This window comes from Carlito syrichta, unplaced genomic scaffold (genome assembly GCF_000164805.1).
Source record: "Carlito syrichta isolate Samal-C Ts95f unplaced genomic scaffold, Tarsius_syrichta-2.0.1 Scaffold304646, whole genome shotgun sequence".
In the NCBI taxonomy this organism is placed as follows: Eukaryota; Metazoa; Chordata; class Mammalia; order Primates; family Tarsiidae; genus Carlito; species Carlito syrichta.
Genome location: NW_007248742.1, coordinates 625,013 through 652,391, shown reverse-complemented (window position 1 = coordinate 652,391; position 27,379 = coordinate 625,013). Strand labels below are relative to the sequence as shown.

Below are 27,379 nucleotides of genomic sequence, written 5' to 3'. Positions count from 1 at the left end.
CCAATACTTTAGAAGTATTTATGTGAATAATAAATAATCTAAATATGTCATTTATTGTATTAAATAAAATGCACACACAGCACATGTTTAGTTAGGTGTTTTTTCCCCCAATTCTGAGAGTGACTTTCATTTTCTGAAAATTCTCTAGCAGGGATTGCTTGACAAAGAAAGAAGGAGAGTTGTGTGTCCGTTTTTTTGTTTTGTTTTGAGTTGTAGTCTCACTCCAACTGGAGTCTCCCAGACGGGAGTGCAGTAGCACGCTTATGGCAACCCCCGCGTCGACCTGCTGGGCTCAGGCGATCCTTCCGCCTCAGCCTTCCAAGTAGCCAGAACCATAGGCGCGCCCTATCGCGCCCGGCTAATTTTTGATTTATTGCAGAAATGAGAGCTGGCCAATTTGCCCAGGCTGTTCTCAAACTCGTCAGCTCAGGCAATCTCTTCACTCCGGCCTCCCAGAGTGCTGTGATTACAGGCTTGAGCCCCCGCGCCGGCAGAGTTATGTGTCTAAAGGTCACTAAATGGGATTGTGACTGGGTCATTAACTTATGTACGTATGAACTTGGACCAGATCCTTTCTCTTTGTTTTAGTTTACTCACTGTAAATTCAAAGGTAGTAAGCTATAGTTTCTCTAAGATCACTTATTTCTCTGACATTTTAAGATTTGATATTACTTCTATCATGTACCAATGAAAATTTTACTTCAAGCTGACACAAAAAATAATCATGCTGGCAGGGTTAGTTCCTATAAACCATTTTAGGAAGCATTCATATGATGGTCTTCACAAGCACAAAAGAGGGTGATTGTTGATATCAATCAATTCATTGTATACATTAAACAAATAAAAAATCAGATTTTGTTCAAATACTGAAAAGTCTTGAAAAAAATCACACACATAATTATATATTATTAATTATATATATTATAGCAGCAGCTTTACTATAACATTAGGAATAAGACTTTTCCTGGACTAGGAGAATGTGGGCGCAGAAGGATCTCCCACCACCTGCTGCTTCCTACACGTCAAAACTCGTGCTCCAGCTAGCTTTCCTACGAAGAGAGGAGAAAACTGGAAGGGAGGGGAAGGTGGTTGGTGAGAGCAAGAGGCGGGGAGTGAGGGATGGGAGGCTGGAGGAGGCGTGGCCCGGCTTGGGGCCGTCAGGATAAATACTGAGAACTGGGTGCGGGGTGCAGGGAGAGAACTCCGGAGGAGCGCGCGAGCAGATCAGCACCGAGGACAGCGTTTGCAGCGCCCGCGCCCAGGTCTCGCTCCGCAGCCCAGACCCGCGCGCACGCTGGTGTTCTCGCTCACCCCGCTCTCGTACCGACACATCTACACGCCCAGACACACACCCCGCTGTACAATGGCAGAATCCCATCTGCAATCATCCCTGATCACAGCCTCACAGTTTTTCGAGATCTGGCTGCATTTCGACGCTGATGGTGATTATCTTCTCTCTCTTTTAACTGTTTCAAGACCCCTTTCCATGCCCTTTCCCGTTCTTTGCCCTCCCCTGAGCCTTCTGACCCCATTATTTCTCCTTTCTAACCTTTACTTCTTTCCCTTTCTGACTCATATCTCCCCTACTGGCTGCCGAACCGTCACCCTGAAAGTTTATATTGCCTCCATGTCATCCCCAAACCTTAAACTTTTGTCTTTCCAGGAACGGTAGTGATAGAAGGAAAGGGAGCGCAGGGATTGGGGGGCCTTGCTCCCCAAAGTTTCTATGGCTGCGCTCAGCACTCCAGCCACCCTCCTTTGTCCTCAGTGGATCTAAAGTTTGGCACCCCTGGAGAGGAGCGCCGCCGCGTCCGTGCCCTTTGTTGGTTAATCAAATATCCAGGCAAGAGAGCCTCTCGGGTCGCTAGAAAGATAACTGTCTTGGAAAGTGAACCGGGAAGACGCTCGAAATGAGATATCTGACACCTGGGTGCCTCTTTGTCTTTGCAGGAAGTGGTTACCTGGAAGGAAAGGAGCTGCAGAACTTGATCCAGGAGCTCCAGCAGGCGCGAAAGAAGGCTGGATTGGTAGGTTCAAGTTTGTGAGGGAGAAAAAAGACCTTCAACCCCCAAATAAAAATATTATTGTGTTTTCATTGAAAATTAGCAAGGTCAAGTTCTTCCTGGAGAAAGGTAAATGTTCTTGATTGAGAAAGGCCAGAGGGAGAACACCTTTCCATATTGCGCAGGGAGAAAGGAAAAGGTGGAAAGAGAGAGCGAAAGAGCGAGAGAGCGAGAGGGGGGGGGGAGAGAGACAAGGTGGGGGGTGGAAGATGAGAGGAAGAGGGAGAGGGAAGGAGGGGGAAGGGAGATGAGAGGGAGAGGGAAGGAGGGGGAAGGGAGATGAGAGGAAGAGGGAGAGGAAAGGAAGGGGAAGGGAGATGAGAGGGAGAGGGAAGGAGGGGGAAGGGAGGTGAGAGGAAGAGGGAGAGGGAAGAAGGGGGAAGAGAGAATGAGAGGGAGAGGGAGAAGGAGAGAAAGAGGGAGAGGGAGAAGGAGACAGAGATTTCCTAAAGGGAAAAACGTTATAATCTGAAAGCGGAGCTTTACAACATAAACATTCTATACTAGAACTTGCTTTAATAGCTCTTAAAAAGAAAGTGTGGGTGTGTGAAATCCTTTAACAGTTCACCACCTCTACCATTGAGTTCCATAAGGTAAATTTTAACTTCTGTTTTACTGTGTGAGAAGTAAAGGGGTAGAAATACATTTCTGCCCCTTGGTGGTCAAGAAACAGATCTGCAGATTATGGATCTCTTATTCTATCGCCAATTATTGTTGTGATGATGTCGCTGGGATGAGAAAACATCCCGTCTTGACCCTCCTCACTGAGGGATAGTTGCCCAACTCACAACATAATAGTGAGCAAGAATTTATCAAGAAAAGATCTTCATTTTTGCTGAAGGGGCAAACCCAAAAGTTAAAAAATCAAAAAGTTAAAAAATGTTAAAAATGTTATGTATTGTAAAAAAAAGCAAAGTGATACACATGGGAAGCAATGAAAGGTGTTTTGAAAATAAACCATGTTTGTGATTTCAGCTGTTAGTTAATTAAACAAATGACAATTCTTATTAATTATAAATAATTTTCATTGGGCATAAATTAGCCTGTTAATAAAAGATGTTATCAGCATAAGAATAAAATATAACCAGCTTTTAAAAATGGATGAGATGGTTGTATAGAGAAAAATAGGTTAAGAATTTTACTACTCTATTGAGGTTTATGTAAGACTGCCTTTCAGAAGGCAGTGCTGGATTTGGACTAGTACAATGTTAATGGTCTTTGGCCTTTTTGACTTTTAGAAAGAAGTGTTACATTACCCATGATGTACATATACCTGTATATATCATATAGCAGATCACACCACTAATATTGAGTGATATGTATAAAATTTAATAAAAGTTTATCATTTTTGAATCTAAATGGAAAATTGTATATATACACATTTCTATACAACATATTCAAAAGAATATCAGAGTGCTTTTAATGTATTATAATGCATTACAGAACTATCAGTTGCTAAAATCATTGACCAAATTGATTTTAAGCCATCTTGTGCTTTAGGAATTGCTTTACCCAGATTTGATATTATATGAATCTAAAAATATAGCAGAATGGAATCTATGTTTTATATACTCATCACTCTATCCCATCTTTGTACTGTCATGTAAATACATTTATGGAATATTATCATTATAACTTTATATCTATTATCTTTGACGAATAAAACAAAAACAAAAAACAATTTTCTTCCTCATTTAAAACAATATATTAAAAATATATGGTTGGAAAATTCTTACTTTCTATGAAATTTAGAATTAAAACCTTAGAAGATGCTTCCAGCAGCAAATCAGTTTATTTTAATTTGTTACAGAGATATATTTTCATATTGAGCTTTATTTTCATATTGAAAATTTAGATATTCATGAACTCTATATTTTTTTAGTATTTTTCTTTTCCCCCTCCCATTTTAATATTTTATCTTTTTTGTAATCAATGACTTCATTCTGGAATTTTAGAGCTTAATTTTTTTTTTTTTCTACTGATTAGGGTTCAGTTTTGGAATATTTGAAGCTCCAATTATTAGACTATAATCCAATAATACTAAATTTGAATGAAGGTGTATGATCATATCAAGTTGCTTAATATCTTAACTCTTGAGTATTTTTCTGGATTGTGTGCATAGACTTTAGATACTTAAAATCTAAATCAAGAACTAGATTGAGAGGTGCATATACTGGACACGTTTCACTATACTATCTACCTTATGGCAGTAAGCCTACTTTTATATCTTTCTTCTCTTTTTTAGAGCACAAAGATTGATGTTATAAGCCAGATTTCTTTGCATTTCCAGTCATAGGATAACAGATTTTATTGCATTAATGAAAACATTGTTTGGTTTTTCATAATAATAACATTAAATTTCAAAAAGTTTATCAAGTAAATATAACATAAATGAAATATAACAATGCAATATATTCCCAGAATCTACCCTTTTACACTAAACATCGTACTTAGTCTTAAACTTTGCATTCTTTTTTATAAAATTTTAATTGATAATAATAATTATATATTTTGCACTGTTTAAAAAATAGATTTGGATGCAATTGTCAGAAAGTTCACAAACTGTCAAGTCTGCTAGTTAAGCAAGCGGTATTACACTGTTTTAAGATTTAAATGCAAATGCTGTGTCTTTTGTTTACTTAAGGTATATATAAAAAATATAGGGACCAATATTCCCAGTATTGCCATGATGTAGACACTTTCATTTTTTTTACAATGTTACAAAATTTTATAAATACAAATTGCAATTTATGCATAGTGGAAAAAGTTGTTTTAAAAAACTAAAATACAATTAAATTGTTCTGTTACTATGTTTTGCCTTAGTTCTATTAAAGATATTTACATTGGTTCCAAAAGATTTTGTAAATATTAGTAGTAGTGATATTTAGCCTCAAAATAACCCTTAAATTATATTAACTTACCTATTCCTAAAGCAAACTAGTATGGTAGAAAATACCACCATCTCGTTAGTTATGATAAAAAATTGAGACCTTAATTTGCTTTCCCAAGGACATAGACTAGGACATTAGTAAGGGCTGACCTATTTTAAACAGGCTTCAGTTAATGCAACAGGGCTATTTTAAATGGACTATGTTGGAGACCCAAGGGTAAAATTTAAACTTCCTGAATACCAGTTGTATGTTCAAATCACTAGTTTATAGTTCACAGATCTCTAATCTATTTAATTTTTAATTTATTTAATTAATTAATGCCTTTTTCATACGGGAAACAATCTTTGCTTACAAAGTGAGTGACTCTTAAACATTTACATCTTTTGCTTGTCCAAACTTAAAACACATATTACTACCTTCTATGGATAAAATGTTACATTAGAAATAGAAAAATGTTATAGCACAAGATAATGCAGCAATATAAAATAATATTTAGCAAAACAAGCAATGTTTAAAGTATATATATACTTTATATATATAGTTATATATATTTTTATAGCACATATAAATATATATATTTGTGGGGCACAAATATATACATTTGAACATTGTGCCCCATAGGTAGTCTCTGTACTCTAATCCCATTTAAAGTATATTAACAGTGATTATTATATTTAAATTCACTAAAAGTTGTGAATGAAATGATTCTGATTACACTTTCAAAAGCTAACATAATCTCAAAACTAATAATAGAAGATAAATCATAGTGATTGATTAAAAAATGATAATCATAATTATAACTCTTTCGTTTGGAACTAATAGATACTGTGCATCAGTAATGCCTTTAATTTTTATAAAAGTATTTAATCAGTATGCAAATTCTAAATGTTTTCCATTTGGGTTTTTCTTTAAAGTAAACCAGCACAAACATAATTGGGTTTTGGTTTTTTTGGTTTTTGTTTTGTTTTGTTTCATTTTACAAACGTCTTATCTGCTTTATATAATTTTAGGAGTTATCACCTGAAATGAAAACTTTTGTGGATCAGTATGGGCAGAGAGATGATGGAAAAATAGGAATTGTGGAGGTAAGAAAAGTTGCATTTTTCTGATTTAATTTTAATAAATAAGCTTCACTTCTGAAGTTTTATCCAAGTCAATCATGATATGTTAAGACCCATTCAGAAAGGCTTAACTTATCTCCCTAATATGTTATCTTCCGTAAAGAAATATAAAACCACAAAATGTTTAGAAATGAAAAAGACCTAGGAGTTTGCCTAACGCAGAGCCTACATTTAATGCACTAGAAAATTGAGACCCCAGAGAAATGCAATGGTTTGCCTATGTTTATGCAGCTGTTTGCTGGCACAGGTGCAGTTAGAGGAATAACTGACTTCTGGATGAATATCCATACCTTACATTACCCAGCCTCACGTCAATAAAATGTCCAAGTACATGATTCATTGGTGTTTCTTGTCATTTAACGATGCAGACTTCTCTTTTAAAATATTTGCAGTCCCTATGAAATATTTGTAGCCCTTATTTTTTCATGGCAAAAAAAAGCTTCATCCTGGTTTCTGAAATTCAATTTTAGATTGACACTTGACCTTAGTAAAAACACGAGAATTTCACTAAAGTGAGTGAATATTTTATGATCTGTTATAGGAGAAGATTTCTTATGAGTCTCTGAAAGTTAAAACAGTGGGTGTCAAGTCTTATCTTTTGACAATGACTTTCTTATTAAGGATAACTTATTTCTGTCTGTAAATCAAGGAAGCAAAACTTTGATTATGCATCAATTCTTCTGCCTTCTCAGATTTATGGAAGAGCTATAGCTTCCTTTAACTTCAATGTTTCTAGACTCTTGTATCTCGTCTTCTTTCTTTATCTCTACAACCTATTAGAAAAATTGGATGAAAGACTTTTTTACGGAAAAATTAATAGCTATATTTTTAAATATGCGAAACCACAAGCATAATGATGTTCTTCATATAATGTTCTCGGTGTATTAAATTGTAAAGTATTCTAAAGTATTATGGCTCTTAACAACATTTAGTCATAATTTGCCTTTGACTCAGAGAACTAACCTGGTTTTCAAATAATTGATCTTACAGGACACTTGTGATGCCAATGTGAAATACACTTAGATTAAATAGCTACTACAAATAGAGTTAAGGGAGGACATACTATTATTATCTTTGTAATTAAGTTTTTTCCCTGGAGTATACACTTTCCCCTTTACCTATGTGTAACTCATTATTATATAAATAGATAATAGTAATGGGACATACAGATTGACTTAGAGGCCAACTAATCAAGATATGAAATCACCAAGGATAAGAAAATAACTTTTAAATTAACAGAAATTAGATGAGGTAAATCTAATTATTCAAAACTAGTTTGAAAATATGACATCAGCGAAATTATAGATTGGCCATTTCTGCATTTGGCATTCTTTATAATTCTAGTAAAAGAAAGTCTATCATCTTATATTTAATGTATTTTAACTTGAAGGACTCCAATGGGTTCAACTATTTATTCTATTTCATTTATTCAGTGATACTAGGTTGTACAGTAAAATGCAGAGATCTGATTCACATGGATTTTTTACTTTTAAAAGGACAAAATGGATGGACATGTTTTCATTCTCCAGCTTTTATTATATATGATTATTATATATTTATTATATATGATAATTATTTATGATTACTATTTGAGATCTAATTTGAATAAGAGGTTAAACGTCACTTAGCAGATGTATTTTCTTGGAGATTCGATGAAAGAAATTTTCCCAGGAGTTTTAGATAGAAACTGTTACAGGAAAGAAAAAGTTTTTTGTGTAACAGAAGAGGATGAAAAAGGTAATGAAGGCTGAAACAAAGAGCTGGGGAACTTTATAGTAATAATAATAAGAAAAAGAATTTACATTCATATAGCATTATACAATTTATAAAGTGCTTTCAAATATGTTATCTCATTTGATCCTTATAAAAATAAAATTAAGTAAGTCTAAATATAAAATGATGATCTATTTTATGGCTAGGGAACCCGGACTTCAATACAATAGAATCTGCCTTAGGTCAAAGAAAAAGCAAGAAATAAATGATGTAACATTCAGAATTCAGTCATGTTCCCCTTAACTACCTCTTTTTTTAAAATAATAAATAATCTGTGCATTTTTTGCATTAAAAGTAAAGATTTTCAAGCTTCAGTTGGTTGATTACTTATGGCAAGTTCTACGTTTAACCAGGTTGAGGAGAGATGCACAAATTATTGTTTAGAGAAGTGATTTGGCCAAAGCACTTGAAACATAACTTGAGAACTTTTCAGGTTAGCTCTAGCAGAAAGAGTTTAAGGAAGAGAAGCAAGACACATAAAAACTGGTTAGATTTTAGTGTTCTGGGACATGGAACTTTTTTGTTAGATGAGACCTTTGGAAAGAACTAACCACAATTCTTCATTTTATAAGTAGGAAAAAAACCGAAGCCCAGAAATGTTGAATGATATGTCCAAAATCCTATTGGCAGGGAGTGACAAAAATCTATGTACAGACCTAGATCTGACTCTAATTCCAGAACTCTTTTTATTAATCTAAGTTATCAGTTTTCAGCCAAGACATGAGAGTGGGGGAGGGGAAGAGAATTAGAGAATGGGAGAACAGGAAGGAGATTGCTTCAGTAGTTCATATGCGTGTTGATTCAGTCTATGATGGTTAAGTAGGAGTGAAGGAAAGAGAACTTCTGAAAATAATTGTTAAGTAGAAATGGAAAGTTACAGATTACATGCAGAAAATGGGGAAAAGGACAGTGGGAAAAGCCTGAACTTAAATGTGCTCAACTAGAAAATCATATTAAATGAAGTTAATCTTTTCTTTTCACAATTTGACATATGACATCACTTGCTTAGAAATCCTAAGAATAATATGACAAAAGTACACAAATCCCAGCCAGCTATAAAGGAAGGCAAAATCCCATATTTTCTAACATTTATAACAATCTACCTACTAACATCAAGCATTCCTTAACTTTGATGTTCAAAAGAAAAAGCTTGTATTTACCTGTATTTTATGCCCACTTAATAGTCATACTCATTAAAAATCTAATCAAAGTAAACCAAATGGTATCCATGTTTGCCTGATAGAACAGGCCAAACTGGTTTGTCTCTGAAGCATGTCATTGAAAAGGCTGGAAAATATAGTGATTAATTTTCAAAGTTCTGACCTGATAAAGTTGACTGATACTTCCCAACTGCATGCACTTCCTACCTAGAAACATGTAAAGGAAAGTAACACACAGATATGCTTCTTTCTGAGCCTTCTAATTTCGTATATCTAAATTAATTTTTTAAATCACACAAATATAGTTTAGTAATGAAGAGATTGTTAATCCAAACTCAAAACAGGAGCATTGAAATTCTGAGGTAATTTAACAAATATCATGAAGGTCAAAAATGTTCTGAATCTATTCAGACTAACAGCTCTATTGCAAAAACAGGCCAATTAAAATAATTTAAAAGAAAGAATGAATGATTTAGCAGATAATGAAATTTTCTTCCCTGGTGCTCACATGAAGTATAAATAAGTTTCCTAGCTGGATGTCAAATCTACAGGCTTTTTACCTGACCCCTTGGGCAATGTATGAGAACCTACCATCCTCTCCAGTCTTATTGTTTCTATCTGTCTAGGTCAGTGCATTCACTGAAAAATAGATCTAAAAGCTATTTTAATCCTAAAACTGTAACAACCCTCCCAGGGAAGCAAGTGCTTTCTCAAGTCTTTCCTTCTTTTCAGTGGGATTTGAGTCTGTGAATTGAGCCATTGTGAATATAATTTTTCATGGCAGAATACTTTTCCAACTAAGAATTTGGGGAAATGACTGACAATGAAATTTGATTATAAAATTCACTCTGGGCAGATTTTTAAAAATGATTTATTAAGATAACTTTTTGATTGAAATTTTAAATGGAGAATAATGAAAACCAATAAATTCAGACTGCCTGCTTTCAAATCTGTGTCAAACTACAATCTATGTGAAAGCAGGCCATTTGACTTCTCTGAGCCTGTTTCCTCGACTGTAAACAGGGATGACAATGTTTTAACTTCATAAGCTTATTATGAGTATCAATATCAAATGAGATAATACATGCCAAATAAGTGGATAAGCCTTGATACCCTGTAAAAACTCAACAAATGCATTTACTATTATTATCAAATATAGAAATAACTTCTTGGGAAATCTATGTGAAAGCAGGCCATTTGCCTTCTCTGAGCCTCTGTTTCCTCAGGGATGACAATGTTTTAACTTCATAAGCTTATTATGAGTATCAATATCAAATGAGACAATACATGCCAAATAAATGGATAAGCCTTGATACCCTGTAAAAACTCAACAAATGCATTTACTATTATTATCAAATATAGAAATAACTTCTTGGGAAATCTACACCATCCTTCTAAATGTCAAGCCTTTTTGTTTACTTCTTATATAATTTGTCAAATTCAAATTATTAAGCTCAAACAGCCTTAAACTTTTGACATTATTTGACTTCCACATTTCCTGAATTTACTTCTCATTGGCTAGAGAAAATGTTTCTCTGGCTCTCAAATGAAAAAAGTGAATGTTTGGCTAATATGCATTCAAGAATGTTAACATCTGCCTTGGTTGTCTTTAACAGTTAGGAATTCTGCCTCATGTGGGCTTTAAAGTATCTATCTCATCATTTATATCTCTAATGAAGTTGCCCTTCATGTATACTCTCCTCACACTTACTACTTAGCTTTATCGCTGTATTTATCTACGGCTTTAAAATTGTCAGGAAAAAAAATTGTTTGAAATTATCTGCCTTCCTTTAAGCTTCACATTAGCAGTTACTGTGAGTCCTCAGTAACCAGCACAGTGCCTAGTATTTAGTAGGAAAATGAGCTATAGCAAGAGATTTCAGCCTACTCCAAACATAAGGCAAAGGCTCCATTTTATGCTAGAAAGAAAAGAGTTGTAAAAACTTCCACAGGCCAGGCGCGGTAGCTCATGCCTATGATTCCAGCACTTTGGGAGACTGAGGTGGAAGGATCACTTGAGGCCAGGAGTTCGAGACCACCCTGGGCAACACGGTGAGACCACCCTCCTCCAATCTCTACCAAAAAAAATTTTTTTTAATAGCCAAGTGTGATAGCATGTATCTGTAGTCTCAGTTACCTGCTTGATCCCAGGAGTTCAAGGCTACTGTAAACTATGGTTGCACCACAACCCTACAGCCTGGGTAACAGAGCAAAACCCTGTCTCTAGACAGATAGATAGATAGATAGATAGATAGATAGATAGATAGATAGATAGATAGATAGAGCAAGACCCTGTCTCTAGATAGATAGATAGATAGATAGATAGATAGATAGATAGATAGATAGATAGATAGATAGATAAACCCATTATGTCTAGAGTTCCCTGGAAAGCAGATCTGAGTGAAAGAGCAGCAATGACAGCAACAAGGAGGTCTGCTAGGAAGTGCTCTTGGGATCAATACCTGTGGAATGGAAGTGAAGAGACCAGGGTTTCAGAGATTTCCCGAGCTTCCAGTGAGAGGACTAGGCCTTTATATTCCCATGTGGATCCGTCACAGGATGCAGCCTCCTTGGGAACACAACTTTCTTTAGCCCAGGTAATCCTGACAACTGAGGCCACAACGACACTTCCAGCACCGGAAGGCAGTATCTACCCCAACTTCTATACACAACTCAGTAATTAGGTGTTTAGATTACCTCCAGAGGAATTTTGTTTCCACTTGTTCACTGCCTATGCTGACTTAAGACAAATAGTAATCGCTTTCATTCATTGCTTCAATAAAGTATTTACTAAAATTTGTGCATTTGCTGGCCAAAGAAACAGCAAATAAGACACAGACTCTATCTTCAAGGAGCAAATAGACCAATAGGGAAGACAGACAAGTAGAAAGGTTTTACCCTCTGCTCTCAGTGAGAAGCAACCAGTTCTCATAAGTGAAGCTTTGAGGGATTTTGCTGTGGCCACAACTATCTGCCTTTCACTCATCCCCTTGATATTCTTTACTCTCTTCTCTAATTATACGAAGATTTTGAGAATTCACAAAAGAGCGGGCAGACAGTCCAAAGAATAAGGAATCACCAATAATCACCAATACTTCTATGGACAGCAGGAGCTCAGGAAATCTGAAAATAAAGAAATTCTACTTAAGTCCTTCTATAAAAGACCCTTGACACATTGTATACATGGTAGTAGAGGCTACAGCTGGAGAATTACTGTGCCCAGCTCTGAAATGTGAATATTGATTCACATGCACTGACGAAAGGACCCACAGACAACACACGACCACCACATTGTGAAATATACCTTAAGAAAGATTTCTTTACGTTCACTGTAACTATATCCTAGCCAACACAAATGAATGCTTTTTTTAAATGATTCATTTACCTTACAATAAACTTTTACATGTTCAAGACTAATTTCTAACATTTATAAAATAGAATGATACCATGTTAGTGTGACAGTTCAATGAAATTAAAACAGATTGACTACGTCACACATAGATGTAAAATGTACTTTTAAAATAACTGAAGTACATATAAGACCAAAGCAGTATGTACAAAGAAATATATATTTACAATAGACATGAAGAATAGTTTTATCATCTCTACATTTGACACTCTAAAGATCTCTGACCTTTGAATTATATGAACTTTAATTTATAGAACAAAGGTGACTAAATTTCCTTAATTTTATATTCAGTCATTGCTTACTAGTTTATTTTTTCATTTGTATGTATTCAGTACACTTAGATAAATACAGTTTTTTTAAAGAAAAATTATTTTTTCTTCAAAGCAACACACATTAATTGTAAAAATTCAAACAAAATGAAAAATTACAATGAAGATATTTTTAAAATTGAAATTATGTTAAGTAGGCATTTTTAATGAAGTAAAGTTATTAACCAACCCCCAAGCATTTATTTCATGCACATAGCATGCTGGCATCATGCAGGACATTGAGAGGATATGAACAAGAAATAGTTTCTGCCTTCTTGCAATGAATGTTCTAGGGGAAGGGTCACCAAAAACTTAAGAAGTAGTATCTGACAAGTTATATACCAACAAAAAAAGAAAGTGTTGGTATTGGCTATTTTCCATTTCCTAAATGAATGTCTATGTTAATGTAAAACCATGATATACCAAAGGCAGACATTTGGTATCACACAGAACATTCCAAAATGTATACTTAACATCCAGTTTCATTGCTCAATGCATTCCTTAAAAAGTCTGCCTCTGCCATATTTTCTTCCTCTTTAATGTGTGTTTTTTTTTTTTTTTGGTCTTCCATTTTTGTTCCTTCCCTCTCCTCATGTATTCCTTCTCCCTGCCTCATCTCTTTTAAAGTCCTCAAAGAAATATTCTCCAGAACTCCCTCAGGAATGAATTATTACAGGCTAGTTGAGGCTCAACAAAAGACTTGTGGGGCATGGTTGCTTCTCACTCCTCCAGAGACCCTCTCCCAGCCTAGCTGACCCACTGCCCTTCTCTCTACCTCTTCCCCACTTAGCTTTGTGTGAATACCCACTTTCTTGGCCTGATTTACCTAATCACTGACTACTTTAGTAAAAAAAGTCATTTATAGCTACTGTCCACTAGCAGCCCATTCACAAATGATGAAGAAAAGAATCTCTATAGAGAAGATGATGTTTTAATTTTCAGTGAGTGGAAACAGACAATCATGTTCAGGCTATCTGGATGTCACATGTAAAAATCACTAACAAATGCATTATTTCCAGTCCAAGAGTAAATAAAGCAACCAAATAATTCTACTACTGTCTTCAGTAAACATGTTGCTAATTTAATTTATTAATAATCATCAAATTAAAGTAATTTTCAAAGTCTGCCAGTCATCGGATCAAGTCATTCAACCTTTTTGGTTTCTAACACCCTCAACTGAAAAATTTGGGCTTTAAATTAAGTTAAATGACTTTATTTGTAAGGTAAAAAATTATATGACTCAAGAATTCAAAGAATACAAAGGTCACAGAAGTGCATCCTGAGTTTAATAAGAGACCTGGATAATACCAACACACACACATACAATCTCTCTCTCTCTCTCTCTCTCTCTCTCTCACTCACTCACACACACACACTGCAATGATGCAAATGTGTTTAAGTACCCAAAGCTGATTTCATTTTAATTACTGCCAAATTCTAAACTGCTATTTTCACACTTTAGTTATATTATTATCTACCTACACTAGTCACCTTTGTTCCAAAATAAATTAAAAAAATTTTTTGATTGGGTCATATTAAACATCCTGATAAGACGTTTGGCTCTTTCCTTTAATCTCACTCCCACATGTAGTGCCTGTCAACTGAACACTTTTAACTTGTTATATTATTTCAAAGATCTAAAAACAAGATAATCTAAAGAACATATTATACAGGCATAAGAAAGATGAGATTGCTTGCATATAAGGTAGAATGATACATTTTATATTAAATTTTAATGAACCTAAAAGGATGACTTTTTTAAAATAAAAAAGGTATGATAACTTGGTAGAACTTTTAGAACTTATACTGACCTTAATGTTGGTCTAGACTATAGACTTTTGGACTAAAATCCAAGGATGAGGGTCAATGCCTATCCTTCAGGGAATTAATCAACTCCTGGAAATCAAATGAAATATTGTATTTGTAGGTTCATACTTTAATGATGAAAATGCACTGATTCCAACAGAAGGTGTTTTGAACCCAATGCATTAAAGAGACACTGGTTTCTGTTTCAAGTTATTGTTTTGGTGAAGAGGATACTGTGGTCCAAAAATGATGTGAGGTTTTTGGGGACCACAGCTGATTAGCAGCTAAGCCAGAAATACATCTCACGTCTGCTGTAGGGCTGTCAACCCAACTCCCTCCTCCTCTGCATGCAAGAGATAGATTATGTTAGCTATAAAATGGGATCTGGAACCCTTTTTATTCCCAAAAAAAGAGAAGTATTGAAGTTATGAAATGAGATCCAAGGGGAAATGTCATAGAAGCATGCAGCAGAGGTCAAAAAATAAACCTAAATGCTGAATTCAAGCAATGGATGCCCAGTAGAAACTAACAATTTGAAAACTGACTTTTCCTATTGCTATTTACTTTCCCACTGTTCATGGAAAATTCATTTTCCACTGCCTTAAAATTGTCTTCTGTTTATCTTCCCTTGTATCTCATAGTAGGCTTTCTCCTCAGGTTTGGAAAGGCATTTTTCTTCCTTCCTTTTTCACCCTACATTTATGTTTCTCACAGTTTCTTTCATTTCATGAAATGTATGATCCCCATGTGTGCCTTTAGCAGACCCTGAGAGGTGCTAGGCCTCGTATGTGGCACAGAACTCATGAAAGGTTCAAACCACCGGGTTGCGTATCCAGCAAACGAGGAGTGGCCATACTGGTCCCATCTGAGCACAAGCCTGCTGTGGCCACTAACCAGAGAATCAAGCAGGCAAGGGCACACAAGCTTTGGAAAAACCATGGCACTTTGTAGGAGCAAAGTACCAGAAAGGGAAAGTCAACGCTAATATTTTTCCTCTTCTACTTTTTCTAGACTCTAAAACTGCTCTGAGGGAATATGTTGAAGAAAATCGAAGCAGCAGGTAATGGCAGAGACTTGTTTTCAAGCTCCTTTCAAGAACATTTCTCTCTGTTTAAATCTTTTCCAGTTGGCTCATGTATTACCCACGGAAGAGAATTTCCTGCTGCTCTTCCGATGCCAGCAGCTGAAATCCTGTGAGGAATTCATGAAGGTATAAGAAAGCTGTCACTTTAAGAAAGCTGCTAAAAGTATGAAAATTGTTGCCTTTTTAAATTCAAAATGTGTTTTCCTTATCCAAAATTACTTACAGACATGGAGAAAGTATGATACTGACCACAGTGGCTTCATAGAAACTGAAGAGCTTAAGGTAAGCAAATAAAAATGTGTGCTGTGTTTTTCTTTCAAATACAATTATGGATTATTAAAGACTTTATAGCAGTTTTAAAAACCTCTCCACAAAAGAAACCAATGTTGAGCAATGGCATATTTTTCATCCACTCTTCCACATCATTAATGAAGTGCCATATCAAAAAAAGATACTTCAACTGCTTCTTGAAATTCTGTTCAACAATACAAGAAATTAGCATTTGCTGTGGTGTATACAAATTGTTGTATAAGACAGACACACAGAAAAACAGAATTATACACAAGCCAAAATAAGCCATCTATTTTATTTTTTAAAAATGAAATGATATTTTAACAAAATAAGCACCTACATAAATAGATTTCCTTACTAAAGAAACAAAAAGAAAAAAATATTGGATAACTACTGTATGTCAACTACTTTACACACATTTTCTTATTTAATCTTTGCATGAGTGCTATAAGATTAGTACTGCCCCAGTAAGGAAAAGAATTGAGAGAAGTTAAGTGATATACTGAAAACTACACAGAAATAAGACACAGCTGCCATGTTTAAATCCAAACTAATTTGCCTCTAAGGCACCTAGAATTTCTGTACAACTTAACTTCTTTTCAACAACAACAGTAACAAAAAAAATTTTATATAGTTAAGCTTTTGAAAAACTGCAACTTCGAAAATTAATTTCTCAATTCATGTCTCACAGAGGAGAATATAAAGGAAAGGGCAGAGATCTGAAATCAAGTTTTACCTCATGCCAACCACTATATTGTTCTTATATTTTCCTTTTTCAAATGAGGGTAATAAAATGTTCCTCTCAGATTTATTGTGAAACTCAAGTAAGATATTGCACGTGAAAGATTTTGTTACATGCAAGACATAATAAATTATATTATTCATGAACCCAATTTACTAGTCTTTCAGAAACAAGGAAGTATCCTTTATCTCATTTCCTCAAGCTGACCCCAAGACATCTCAGTCTGAAAGACTCTATTTTCTTTATCTTCAGAATATAGAGTGATTAAAGGAGAAGTGATCTAATATTTACTTAGTACCTATTATATGGCAGGTGGAGTACCAGGTGCTTGAAATATATTTCAACATTTAAATCCTCACAGAAAATGTGCAAGGCAGCTATTATTACACCCAGTATACAAACAGAGAAGACTGAAATACATGGAGATTAGATGATTGTTCAAGATTATACAATTGCCTAGGAAGATAATCTAGATTTGGACCTAGAATATCTAATAATGCTAATACTGTCTCCTCTTCCCCTCCCCCAACACCACATGCTTTCAGGCTTCATTTAATAGCTACCTCTTCTGTTACTATGTGGAGGAATATTAATATCAAAGTTTCCTAGTCATAGTTGAACATTGCTCAAGTAGCATACAACTTTAGAGATGGAGCAGGGAAATATGCACCACTGCAAAATTGCTAAAACATATTCAACTGCAGTCTTGAAAATGTAAACATTTTTAATGTGAAGTCACCAAAAACAATGCCTTTTACAAACTTGCAGCTCAGCAACCCACAAGGTGACAGTTAAGCTATTACGTTTTTATTCTATTGAACCAAAAATAATACTTTAGACACCATTTCAAGTTCATAATGAAAATCTTAGCTCATTTCCAAAACTGACCTCAAAATATTCTCAAAGTCTCCTTCTTTGTTCTAAATTTTATTCTCAGAAAGAGATTCTAAATAGAAGTCTTCTTCCCTGGGGAATCTTGAAGATAAGTTGGCATTCTTTTTTTAATGGATCTTTCAAGAAAGCTAATTTTAAGATCGTAATAGAGTAAAACATCACTTGCTCTCAGACACGACTTTGAATCTCAGCGTCCCAAAGTTTCTCCCAGGCTATTTTTGTGACCACCATTTTAGTCTCTGATGAGGCTTTTTAACCCAATTAATCTCTGACAAAAGCCTCATAAGGCTCAAAAATAAAATTCATCCCCAACAGATAACTCCAGATAGCTCTGAATTTTCCATGCTTTACTTTGAATTTGAAGTGGAATGTTTGGAGAAAAAGGTCTCCTTCCTTGAAAAAATTGATGTCAAATCAGCCCAGAAGAACTAGTACATTTGGGAGGGCAATAAACCACTGCCAAACCAAAGAAATCTAATCCTTCAATAATATCTGGGCACAGTGTCTGCTCAAGTTTTCATAATTGCATTAATTCATTTGCTGAGAAAATAAAGGAGTTGCAAATGAACAGGACTAGAGAAAATAAAAGACTATTATATACTTAAGTGCTTACACTGTCATTTATATGGCAAGCCATTGTAAAGTTTTTATTTGATTTATGTCTGTTAAAAAAATTTAACTCACTTCTAAGCTCCAACTGTCAAGTTAATAATCATCTTTTTTCATTCTTCCCACATTAATCTCTATTTTAATATGATTCATATATTCTTCAAGGATTCAGTGACATCATCTGTGGCCAACTGTCTTAATTTGAGCAGTCAGCTGAAACATTTTAACTAAAGTGCTCTGGACTGGGCCAAGTCAATAACTAACCAACTGGCCCTCTGGAGAAATGAGCTTCATACTGGCTATAAACTGATATTGTAAATACAGACTGTGAGGGCAGGAAACACACTTGAAATTAGATGTAGATCTCCATCTAGTTTACTGATAATTTTTCAAACATGTTTCAAAGATATAGAGAAAGGCCCTTATATTTCTTGCAGAAGAGTCTCATGAATATTTGTGAAGACATCAGTAAGTAGAAATGCAGTCATTGGGCTAGCTGGTTTTAAAAATTTTTATTTAGATTCTCACACAATGCACAATCCAGATACTCATTTAATTGAAATAATATATTCATGGTATAGGACAGACTACAACTGATCAGGTCTCAGCAAAAAGCAGATATTGTACCTGTTAAAGGTGGTTTCATTGCTGGAGGGCCAAGAGGACCACCTGGTTTAGTCTGTCTTCTATTTTCTCTCCTCACCTACTTCTATCCTCAAAAAAAGACTTTCTTTGCCTTCCTAGTATGTTCTGTTTCAAGGCATGCTGAAATAGAAATAAATTATAATTATTGATGAAATTTATCTAAGTGTTCTTTGTTTTAACAGAACTTTCTAAAGGACCTGTTAGAAAAAGCAAACAAGGTTGTTGATGACACAAAATTAGCCGAGTATACAGACCTAATGGTAAGATTGACCTTGAAAAGATTAAAACCAAAAAATCATTAAATAGTACTGTGTTTTTGCTAATTCCTAAGACTACACAGAATGAAATAAACTGTGATGTAGGCATCACATACACATAAGTATCATTTCATTTGAAAAATGAAATATGGATGCTTATAGCTTGTGATGCTGAGTGCTGTATACATTGGCTTTAAGGCTTAACATATGAGCATTTCTTTTCTTGTAGAGCTATATAGTTTTTACCTATCAAAAGATGTTCTCACAAAGCCAGTGTAATTATATCACTAAATTATATAACTTATACCTATATGTTATATTATATATATATAAATTATATAATCAAAAACACTTATAGAGGTTCTGAATCCATTTTTATCACAGCTTGGTCATAGACTTTGTTAGAATTTAAAGAGACCTTTTAGTTATTTTATTAAGTTATCTAAAATGGGTCGCCTTTCTTTTGATTTTTGTTATATGGAGGTATTTTATTGGTGCTATGGATGAGGAAACCTTAACATACCCAGACTCTGATGTTATGGTAAATATTATAACCAATATCTATTATAGAATATTGACAAGGAAACTGCTTCACACATTGGCTTAATGTATCAGGGGAAAATAAGCAAATAAATTAATGAGATTCCAAATAAAATAAATTCATGTCCATGAAGTTAGTTTGTTTCATGTGGGTGATGTTTGCTTATTTTGACTCATTGCATTATTAGCACTACCAGGAGATACATACTTTTAGTACTGTGAAAGTACTGTGAATTCTCACCCTATGGACTTAAGTAAACAAACCATAAACAGCTGTATGTTATAAAAGCTGTTATGTTACTTAAGATTGATGAAGTTAGACTTTTTATATACCCTGTAAAACAATTTTTAAAAGATTTAGATTATATTTGATGTAACTGATGTTTACTTTCATTCTCTCGGCTTACTTATATCTGGAAAAAAAATACTAAAATTTCACTATTGCCTTAATCACAAAACAGTGTTATTTATTATAAAGTGGAACTAATCTTTCATATCAAAACAACAAAAAGGTTGTCATGATGATCTTTAATTCATTACATTTCCATTTATAATAATAGATAAATGAGGAGACTTTCTTGCTGTATGTCACAGTGGGCAGATCTAAGCTCTGAATAACTTTTGGAAATGGACAATAGCCTACATTTATTAATTTTCTATTTTGTTCCAATCTTAAGGGATGCCTATTTTAAGAAAAGACTCCTTTTCCAGGTGGAAGTTTGAAGCAGCCTTTCAAAAACCACTCAGATGGGAGTTTCCCCCTGTTGGGATTGGCCTGACATATCTGATTAAATGTCATAAACCAGTTCAAATCCAGGAAGCAAATTAACCAAGAACTAATTAAAATTTAAATATATATATAGGGAAATATCTCCCCATGGGCACTAAACTGTGTGATCTAACTGTCCAACATCTTGGTAGATAGTGTGACAATTTTTGAATTTATGGTCAATGGATTATCAAATGCTGTGTCAGTAGAGGACTCTGAAAAATCTACCTCCTACAAGATTCCTAGAACATTTCAAACCATAAAATGCCTTTCCTTTCCTCCTAAAAAAGACCTCACCAAAACTGTTGTATTCATTATCACCCTGGCTGCATTCCTTTCTTCAAAAACAAAAATTATGCTTTTTTTAAAACATATTTAGTATTTGTTTAGTATATATATTTAATATATTTATAGATCATATGTACTTTTATAACATATTATAGCAATAGTTGCTACTTTCCAGAAACACAAATCCTTCTCAAGCATGAGTGTGAGTGTGTTTATGTCTGGAAGTGTCTTGGTATATAATGTACATGTAAGTGCAACGGGGAGTTGGGAAGCTTTATTGAGTATTTAATACCCAATAGAAAATACAATTCACAATAGTCAAATTTTATATTTTCTAAGAATTTGTTATGTCTACTGCTTCTGTATGTACTATTTTATACACTAAGTGAATGAAACATATTAAATATTATTTTCATATCATTGTTTGGAAAGACTTTAGAAGTGCCATACATTGCCAGATACTATCCTTCCCACATCTCAATATACATACAAACATATTTGCAATTAAAATGAATGATAATATTCCAGAAGTCTAGCTAAGACCATTATTGCTGTTTGACTATTTTATACTGATCTGATAAACTCTGGCAGCTTACACAATTATAAAATTGAAAATCTGCATTAAACGTTTTTTTTAAAAAATACTAGTTTCTAAATTTTTACTGTGTATATAAGTAATTGATAACTCAAGCAGCTTTATTTTAAACATCTCTGTGCAATAAATCATTCAAGTGACTGGAATAATGACATTCTGTCTTTCAGCTGAAACTATTTGATTCAAATAATGATGGGAAGCTGGAATTAACTGAGATGGCCAGGTGAGTTTAGAAACCATAAGAATGTTCTTATATTAAGCTGGTCCTTTTCAAAAAAATGTAATGTAATGAAATAATGTTTTCCTCTCAAAAGGTTACTACCAGTACAGGAGAATTTTCTTCTTAAATTTCAGGTATTTAACATTTTTTCTGTCTTAAGTGATATTTTCCTAAAAAGTTAGAATGAGGGAGATTTATCAAGGGAAGCATACTGAAATATAGTAGTAGCATTTTAACGTTTGTGCTCTTCTATGTCTTCAGGGAATCAAAATGTGTGGAAAAGAGTTCAACAAGGCTTTTGAGCTATATGATCAGGTAAAGAGTTCATTCTATTTTTTCTTTCTTTCCTTTTTATTGTGATAAGAACACTTAACATGAGATCTACCCTTTTAGCAATTTTTAAGTGTAAAATATAGCATTGTTGACTATAGAGACAATGTGATACAGCAGATCTTTAGAATGTATTCATCTTGTATCATTGAGACTCTATGCCCTTGGATTAGTGACTCCCCATTTCCCCACCTCTAGCTCTCACAACAACCATTCAACTCTCTGTTTTCATGAGTTAAACTATTTTAGATACCTCATATAAGTGGAATCATACATATTTGTCCTTCTGTGCTGGCTTATTTCACTTGATATAATGTCCTCACGGTTCATCAATGTTGTTACATTTGGTAGGATTTCCCTCTTATTTAAAGCTGATAATATTTCATATGAACATTTAGGTTGTTTTCACATCTTAGCTTTTGTGAATAATGGTGCAATGAACATTGGAGTACTAATATCGTCAAGATCCTGATTTCAAATATTTTGGGTGAATAACCAGAAGTGGAATTGCTGGATCATATATGGTTCTATTTTTAATTTCTTGAGGACTCTTCATACTGTTTTTCATGGTGTCTGTACCATTTTATATTTCCACCAACAGTGAAAAAGGACTCCAATTCCTCTACATTTCTCATCAATATTTATATTTCATCTTTTTGATAATAGCATTCTGACTATTGTGAGTTGATGTTTCATTATGATTTAAATTTGCATTTCTCTGATGATTAGTGATATTGAGCATTTTTTCATATACCTTCGACTGTATGTCTTCTTTGGAGAAATGTCTATTCAAATAGTTAACCCAAATTTTAATAAGATTTTTTTTTGCTATTCAGTTATAGGAATTCTTTATATATTTTGGGAATTCACTCCTTTGTAATATGTGCTTTGCAAATATATTATTCTATTCTATAGGCTGCTTTTTTACTCTGTTGATTGTTTTCCTTTGCTGTGCAGAAGCATTTTAGTTTAATGTTGTTCCACTTACCTACTTTTGCTTCTGGTGCCATTGCTTGTGACTTTATATCCATGAAATTACTGCTAAGACCAATGTCATTTAATGTTTCCAAATGGTTGCTTCTAGAAGTTTTATATTTTCCAACCTTACATTTAAATCTTTAATACGTATTGAGTTGATTTTTTTATATGGTATAAGACAGGCTCTCATTTCATTCTTTTACATGTGGCTATATAGTTTACCAAACACCATTTGTTGAAGAAATTATCCTTGTCCCATTTTGTGTCCTTGGCACCCTTTTCTTTCTTTCTTTCTTTCTTTTTTTTTCTTTTGAGTTGGAGTCTTACTCCATCGCCCAGCCTGGATGGAGTGCAGTGGCCACTCCCAGCCACCGCAGCCTCGACCTGCTGGGCTCCAGCGATCCTTCCGCCTCAGCCTTCCACTTGGTACCCTTTTCAAAGATCAGTTGACTATATACATGCGGACTGATTTCTGGGTTCTCCATTCTGTTCCATTAGTCTATGTGTCTGTCTTTATGCCAATACTATACTGTTTTAATCACTGTAGCTTTATAATATATGTTGAAATTAAAAAGTGTAATGTCTCCAGATTTGTTGTCCTGGTTTTGGCTATGTGAGGTCTTTTGTGGTTCCATATAAATTTCAGAATGTTTTCTTAAAATGCCATTGGAATTTTGAAAGGTATTGCATTGAATTTGTAGATTTCTTTGAGTAGTATGGACATTTTAACTATATTAACCCTTCTAATCCACAAACACAGGATACCTTTTAATTTGCTTGTGTCTTTGTTAACTTCTTTCATCAGTGTTTCAAATTTTTTGGTGTTTTAGTCTTTTACCTCAGTTAAGTTTATTTCCAAGTATTTCTTTCTTTTTGATGCCAGTGTAAAGGGATTTTAAAATTTCCTTTTTAGATAATTTGTAATAATAATTGGTTACTGTATGTTAATTTTGTATTCTTAAACTTTATAGAATTTTTAAATTAATTCTAACTTTTTTGTGGAGTCTTTAGAGTTTTCTATATATGAAAATCATTATATCTGCAAACAGGGACAATTTAACTTCTTCCTTTCCTATTTTGATGCCTTAAAATTTCATTCTTATCTGTAATTTGATTCTTGAGAAGAATTTGGGGAAAAAAGAACTATTAAAATTATACTACCAACTTATTATTTTCATAGAAAAAGTAATATGGTATGTCCCAAATTACACAAACCTTGTTGTGAAGTTTTGAACAAATACCAAACTCCTCTGAGTCTCAATTTTTTCATTTGTAAACAAGAGATAATAACACCCACATTGCTAGGTTTAATGAGGATTAGGCTGGGTGAAAATATTCAGCAAAGTTCTCCCACCTAGTGGATGGTAACATCAGTGTGTGTGTGTGTGTGTGTGTGTGTGTGAGGAAAGTTTGTCATCTAATTTTTTATTCCTGAATCTCTGGGCTCACGTAGAACTCTGCCACCACATGGTGTGACATGATGCCACATATCTTCCCCCAGCCTCAGAGTTTTCATTTGTCCTGTGTACATACTTATAACTACTAACTTCAACAGGACATGATGTTGATAACAAAAAGTGAAATACTAAATGTGAAAGTACTTTGAAAAGTTCTAAGTATTTTACAAACGCAATGTGTTGAATGAAAGGCAACTCAGACCTTTAATATTTTGCAACTTTAGAATAGCTAAAAATGTTGAAGGCCTGACATAATAGATTAGAATATCTGCCAAGTATGCAATTGGGAGATTTTCTGAGGACTCCAATTATTTCCATTTTAATTCATTCTCTGTTACTGTGGATGGAGTTAGTTGTGTACTGTTTTATTTCTCCACCAGGATGGCAATGGATACATAGATGAAAATGAACTAGATGCTCTACTGAAGGATCTGTGTGAGAAAAATAAACAGGTAATTTAGTTACAATGCCACTTACTTCTCAAGCAGACTTTATGGATCCAACTAGAAACAACTGCATATCCATTTTGGAAACCTACTTTAAAAATTTATATAGGAGCAGAAATAGATTTCAATTCTTAACTCGATTTAGTTATGGCCTAAATCAGTGTAACTGTGATAAATAGATTTTTAAAACAACCTTATGATTATTCACATCTGTGTAAGAATTTAATCTAGCTCTTTTGTTAATGGATTGATGTAACAAGCAGTTTTTGTCTCACATTTTATCACTTGACAGTGCTTAATTAACTTCCATATTTAACTAGATTACAATGCCATTTATGTTCTATGCAGGAACTGGATATTAATAACATTCCAACATACAAGAAGAGCATAATGGCTTTGTCGGATGGAGGGAAGCTGTACCGAACAGATCTTGCTCTTATTCTCTGTGCTGGGGACAACTAGAGTTGGTGTCTACAGCCACTTGCTAGTGATACATTGTATCTAAAATGTAACTGTGCACTATAAGGGAGTAGGCTGTATTTTCTTTTATATCTGTAAATTTAACTGCATATAGATACTTATCCAGGTTGTGTGGTTCATTCTTCTCATCTTGTTTCTACACTGTTTGTAATGTACAGTTTTTGTAACTACATGATTGAAAAGGAGAAAGTTTATGCTTAGACCAGTAAGTCCATCCAACTTAAAAAAAAACAGCATAGTCTTGCTTCTTCTATAAATATAGTTGGACAAGATTTCCCTAAAAATTCCATCAGGATTAATCTCTGAAATTCTAGTCTCTGATTTATAAATGCATATTTGTCACTGATTAAGAGAATTATACATGACAAGCCAAGCATTCTTATTTTAGACAATCACAGGACTGTCCCACAGTCTTTCCGAGCTATATTTCCAACTATTAGGAAGAACATGCTTTTGCCTCTAAAATACTCACCAAAATAACAATAAATATTTAATTGTGGCTTTATGAAGTTAACAGTCTCACTAGAGAAAATTTAGTTTATTAATCAACAAAATGTCTATTGCTTGAATCCATATAAAACTATTGGTTCAAGTTGATTTGTTGACAAGGGAGGAGAGCACCAGATGACACACAAATTTGTCTGATTCTATGCCTGTATTTCCAACAAGCCTACTGTCAGAGAATATGACCTAGATCCATTTTCTAAACTGTTTTCACATGTTGCAGATTATAACTATTCTAGTAAGCTGCTGTTTTATGTCATATTCTGTGTAATCTCTGATTAAATTTAATATACTGCATACCCTGGTGTCTAGTTTGCATACTTCCTGGATTTTCTTTCTATGTAGAACTGTTCATTTCCACCGAGATTATGTGCTGCCTCTGAAAATATTTTTTTCTAGCTATAATTCTATTTTTTACTACATAATTAAATTTTAATGTAAAATTCATAGCATCCTGATGATTGAATGTTGCATCATCAATACTTTTGTGTATTCTGTGGATTCTATATTTCATATTGAGATCAGCAATCAAAATAGTTCTATTTCTATCTGCAAATAGTTTCAATTGAGTTAAAAATAACATCTGAAGAGAAATGCTAATCATTTATCTTATATAGAAAGATTCTAAAACATTCTTTAACACACATCTAAGTCACAATTTCACATATTTGTAGCTAGAATATCCTATACTGGTTAGGGTTGACTTGTCATGGTTGGTGATTTTGGATTCTTTGATTGTGAATCAGGGAGCTATGAGAGATGTGTCTGTGTGAAATTCACAGTTACTACCTAAGAGTTAATGATGGTTCTGAGCCAGCTTGAATGTCCCCATTCTATAAATTCAACACTTATTTTCTGAAGTCATAAAAATAACAAAAATGTGAGCTATTTCTTTCCCTCAAGAATACACAGAAGAGAGTTCTGCCAAAAACTAAAATTTGTCGAATGATGTAAGTGAGTGTTAGATTGGCTTTGCCTTTAGGGTGTAAATGGAAGCACCGACATTAGACTGAATTTAAATACTAAGAATAAATAAAGAAGAAAATAACCTTAACTTTTTGTATTTGTTCCTTCTTCAAAATGTCAGCTGACAATCTCTCAGGCTGAAGGGGAGCTTGGGTGCTGTAAACCCTGTATCTAGGCCTATCCCTCAGATGGTCCCAATACATCCCACCCAGACTCCTGGGGACCCTCAGAAATCCATCTGAAAATCAATGATGTTGTCCAAACATCCCCCCCCAACACACAAAGAAATACTACTGAGAAGATATTCAGCTAACAAGAGACTCTCTAAAGTTTATGCTATGCACTAAATGCTTGTGTTCCCTTTCAGTTTTTGTATTGGAGTTATGATCCCCAATGTGATGCTGTTTAATGGTGGTACCTTTGGGAGGTAATTAGGGTGAGATAAAGTCACAAGAGTAGGGTTCTCGTGATGGAAATAATCCCTTATAAAAAAGAGGAATAGGGCTGGGTTCGATGTGATCTCAGGATTTGGGGAGGCCAAGCAAGTGGATTGCCTGAGCCCGTGGGTTCAAGACCAGCCCTGGCAACTTGGTGAGACCTCATATCTACAATAAAAATCAAAAATCAGCCAGGTGTGGTAGCATATGCTTGTAGTTCTGGCTACTTGGAAGACTGAGGGAGAAGGATCACCAGAGCCCAGCAGGTTGATGCTGGGGAGGCCGTGAGTGTGCCACTACACTTCAGCCTGTGTAA

General features: G+C 34.2%; 1 protein-coding gene across 1 annotated transcript; it reads left to right on the top strand.

Annotated features, from left to right (window-relative positions):
- The first annotated feature begins 1,191 nt into the window (after positions 1 to 1,191).
- Positions 1,192 to 26,714, top strand: CALB1 (calbindin 1). Its single transcript, XM_008060560.1, has 11 exons — positions 1,192 to 1,442; positions 1,951 to 2,027; positions 5,965 to 6,039; positions 15,658 to 15,741; positions 15,841 to 15,897; positions 18,979 to 19,056; positions 21,413 to 21,468; positions 21,560 to 21,599; positions 21,727 to 21,780; positions 24,611 to 24,682; positions 25,025 to 26,714. The coding sequence occupies exons 1-11, from the start codon at positions 1,364 to 1,366 to the stop codon at positions 25,136 to 25,138; spliced, it is 786 nt and encodes a 261-aa protein (XP_008058751.1). The 5' UTR covers positions 1,192 to 1,363; the 3' UTR covers positions 25,139 to 26,714.
- Positions 26,715 to 27,379: the final 665 nt, after the last annotated feature.

What these genes read in the sequence shown, in the direction of transcription:
- CALB1 (XM_008060560.1), top strand. Translation starts at nt 1,364, where the DNA reads ATGGCAGAATCCCATCTGCAATCATCCCTGATCACAGCCTCACAGTTT. An exon ending in CGCGAAAGAAGGCTGGATTG is followed by an intron (nt 2,028 to 5,964) that starts GTAGGTTCAAGT and finishes ATATAATTTTAG; the next exon opens with GAGTTATCACCTGAAATGAA. An exon ending in GAAAAATAGGAATTGTGGAG is followed by an intron (nt 6,040 to 15,657) that starts GTAAGAAAAGTT and finishes AATCTTTTCCAG; the next exon opens with TTGGCTCATGTATTACCCAC.